Source organism: Penaeus monodon, chromosome 25 (genome assembly GCF_015228065.2).
Source record: "Penaeus monodon isolate SGIC_2016 chromosome 25, NSTDA_Pmon_1, whole genome shotgun sequence".
NCBI lineage: Eukaryota > Metazoa > Arthropoda > Malacostraca > Decapoda > Penaeidae > Penaeus > Penaeus monodon.
Window position 1 is genome coordinate 36,449,876 of NC_051410.1, and position 2,508 is coordinate 36,452,383.

The 2,508-nt window shown below is 38.8% G+C and overlaps 1 protein-coding gene across 1 annotated transcript in view; it reads left to right on the forward strand.

Annotated features, from left to right (window-relative positions):
* The window catches only part of LOC119589382 (calpain-B-like), a gene marked incomplete at its 5' end in the record, with an annotated part of 11,204 nt that overhangs the window by 7,454 nt on the left and 1,242 nt on the right, over positions 1–2,508 (forward strand). Inside the window, 4 exons of the mRNA XM_037937999.1 lie at positions 259–298; positions 804–948; positions 1,577–1,695; positions 2,240–2,441. Coding sequence (XP_037793927.1) covers positions 259–298; positions 804–948; positions 1,577–1,695; positions 2,240–2,441 — 506 coding nt within the window. The remainder of the gene's footprint in view (positions 1–258; positions 299–803; positions 949–1,576; positions 1,696–2,239; positions 2,442–2,508) is intronic.

Consider the following 2,508-nt stretch of genomic DNA (forward strand, 5'->3'; position numbering starts at 1 on the left):
AGGATGTGAGTCGGTAACGGGAAGCCAACTTGATATTTTCTTTCTTTCCTTTTATGTTTTTTTCATTTTTCTTTTTTGTTTGTTTATGTCTTTTTCTTTCTTCCCTTTTCTTTCCTTTACCTTTATTTCTCCTTTTCTCACACCTTGTTTCTTTCTCTCCATTTCGTTTTTTTTCACCTTTTTTCTTCCATAGTCAATATTAGTCGAGTGTTTTTTTTCCTCACTTTTGTTTGATTAACATGCATTTTTTTTCCACAGAGAAAACGACGAACATCCCATGATTCTTGATACTCCCGAAGTAAGTAATATCTCTTATTCATATATAATCAAAGTAAATTTCATTAACTGCCCATAATTCCTAAACTGATTTAAACAATTCGATTTTGAGAGGCAGAATCGTACGAGGTTATAAAAATAATTCAACTATGACACAGGCCTTCACATACACGCGTTCGTACAGAAGGGACCACACATGTAAAGAAAAATGTGATAAAGCCACATGTATTACCCTCCATACATGACGTTAAAGTGAAACGCGACCACAATAAATAAATAAAAAATCGCAAATTTTCAAATCAAGCAGATGATCCCTTCAGAAAGAATTAATATCTTCGCATTTATTCCTTGCAATGTTAGTATCTCATTCCACATTCTCCATATAAATCAAATCAAGCAGAAAAGAAATGAATATCTTTGCATTCATTCCTTGCGTTGTTAGTAAATCAACCAACACCCTTCAAATATCACCGTGATCAGAACGCAAGCAAGGTGTACACGCGATCTGACAAGAAACCCTTTCACAGACTGACGAGGTAGACTCCAGACTAGACAGCTTTCCGGAGAGTCCTAAGGTCAACATCCTACGCGGAGTCTTCCTCGCATCTGCGGGGGATGACAACGAGGTGGATGCTGTTAAACTGAAGCTCATCCTGGATCATCTCTTCCCGTGTAGGTCGCCAGTCTCTCTCTGTCTCTAGTTTCGATTTTTTTTTTTTTTTCTTTTTTTTTGTCTGTTTGTTTTGTTTGCTTTCTTGTTTGTTGTCTGTGATTATTTTAATTTTATCTATTGGGTTTTCTTAATGTATTGTTTATTTATTTATCTATTTATCTGTATCTATATCTGTTTATTTTGTTTATCTCAATGATTTATTCTTTCTGTTTTCTTTTTTTTCCTCTTTTTTCGTTGTTTTTTTTATCATTTTTCATGGCGTTAGTAAGTCTTGATTTGCTTCAGGTTATTTTAGTCCGCTGGAACTGCAACTGAAGAATTTCCATCACGTCTTTCACAGGAATGGAAAAAAAATGTCTTCTTTGGTGTGTGTGTGTTTTAAGGGAAATGTTTTGAATGAGATGAAACTGGTTTGTAATGAACGTGGTAATGAATGTTCCTACGTAAATAGTCTCCTTACGTTCTAGCCATATTACTACTTCGTTCTGAATTCACTCCTCTGCTTCCCTTTCGGAATTACAGAAATCTCAACTATTACTAAATCACGGTTAGATGAACGTCATTTTCTATTTTTTCCATTTCCTTACTAAAACAGGATTTGCACATATATCACATTATACTTTTCAGATGTAGAATTTTCTCTGGATTTGTCTCGGAGTCTCCTGGCCATGATGGACAGCGATCTCTCGGGAAAAGTCAGTTATTTCGAATTTGAAAAACTGATCCATTCCCTCAGGCGTTGGGTGGTAAGTGGTTCCGTCTGGCGGTTATGGTGTTCATTCTCCGTAATCAATGCTTTTGTTGTGGTTGTGGTTGTTCTCATTGTTGGAACGAATGTTTTTGTTGTTGTTGTTTTGAGTTGGAATGAATGTTTTTGTTGTGGTTCTGAGTTGGAATGAGTGTTTGTGTTGTTGTTGGTTTGAGTTAGAAGGAATGTTTTTGTTGTTATTGTTGCTTTGAGTTAGAAACTGATACACTTCAGATATTTCGTAAACTCTATCATAATGCGATATTAAAGGTAATTTCCCTAAACCAATTAACTAAACCTACAAAAAAATAATAATAAATAAAACTCGCCCTTCCTCCCGCGCCCCAGCGAGCGTACGACGCGAGGAAGGGCGAGGCGAGCGGCCTCCTGATACACTTCAGATTATAAGTTAAAAGTTCCTCCTTATATAAGCCACACCTCTTATTATAAGGCGATATTAAAGGTAATTTCCCTAAACCAATTAACTAAACCTACAAAAAAATTAATAATAAATAAAACTCGCCCTTTCTCCCGCGCCCCAGCGAGCGTACGACGCGAGGAAGGGCGAGGAGAGCGGCCTCCTGTCGGGGCACTCGTGGGGCCTCGGTGACGCCCTCAGGGACCTCGGCCTCCAGATCCCGCGCCGCGTCCGGGCCCTCGTGGTGGTGCGCTACGGCGACCAGCAGGGGCACGTCGCCCTCAGGGACTTCCTCATGGCCGCCTGCAGGGTCTCCGTCATGTTGGGTTAGTCGAGTTTTGCTATATAATGGTTGGGTCTTCGTTGTAGAGTTTTTCGATTTTTTTGTGTTCA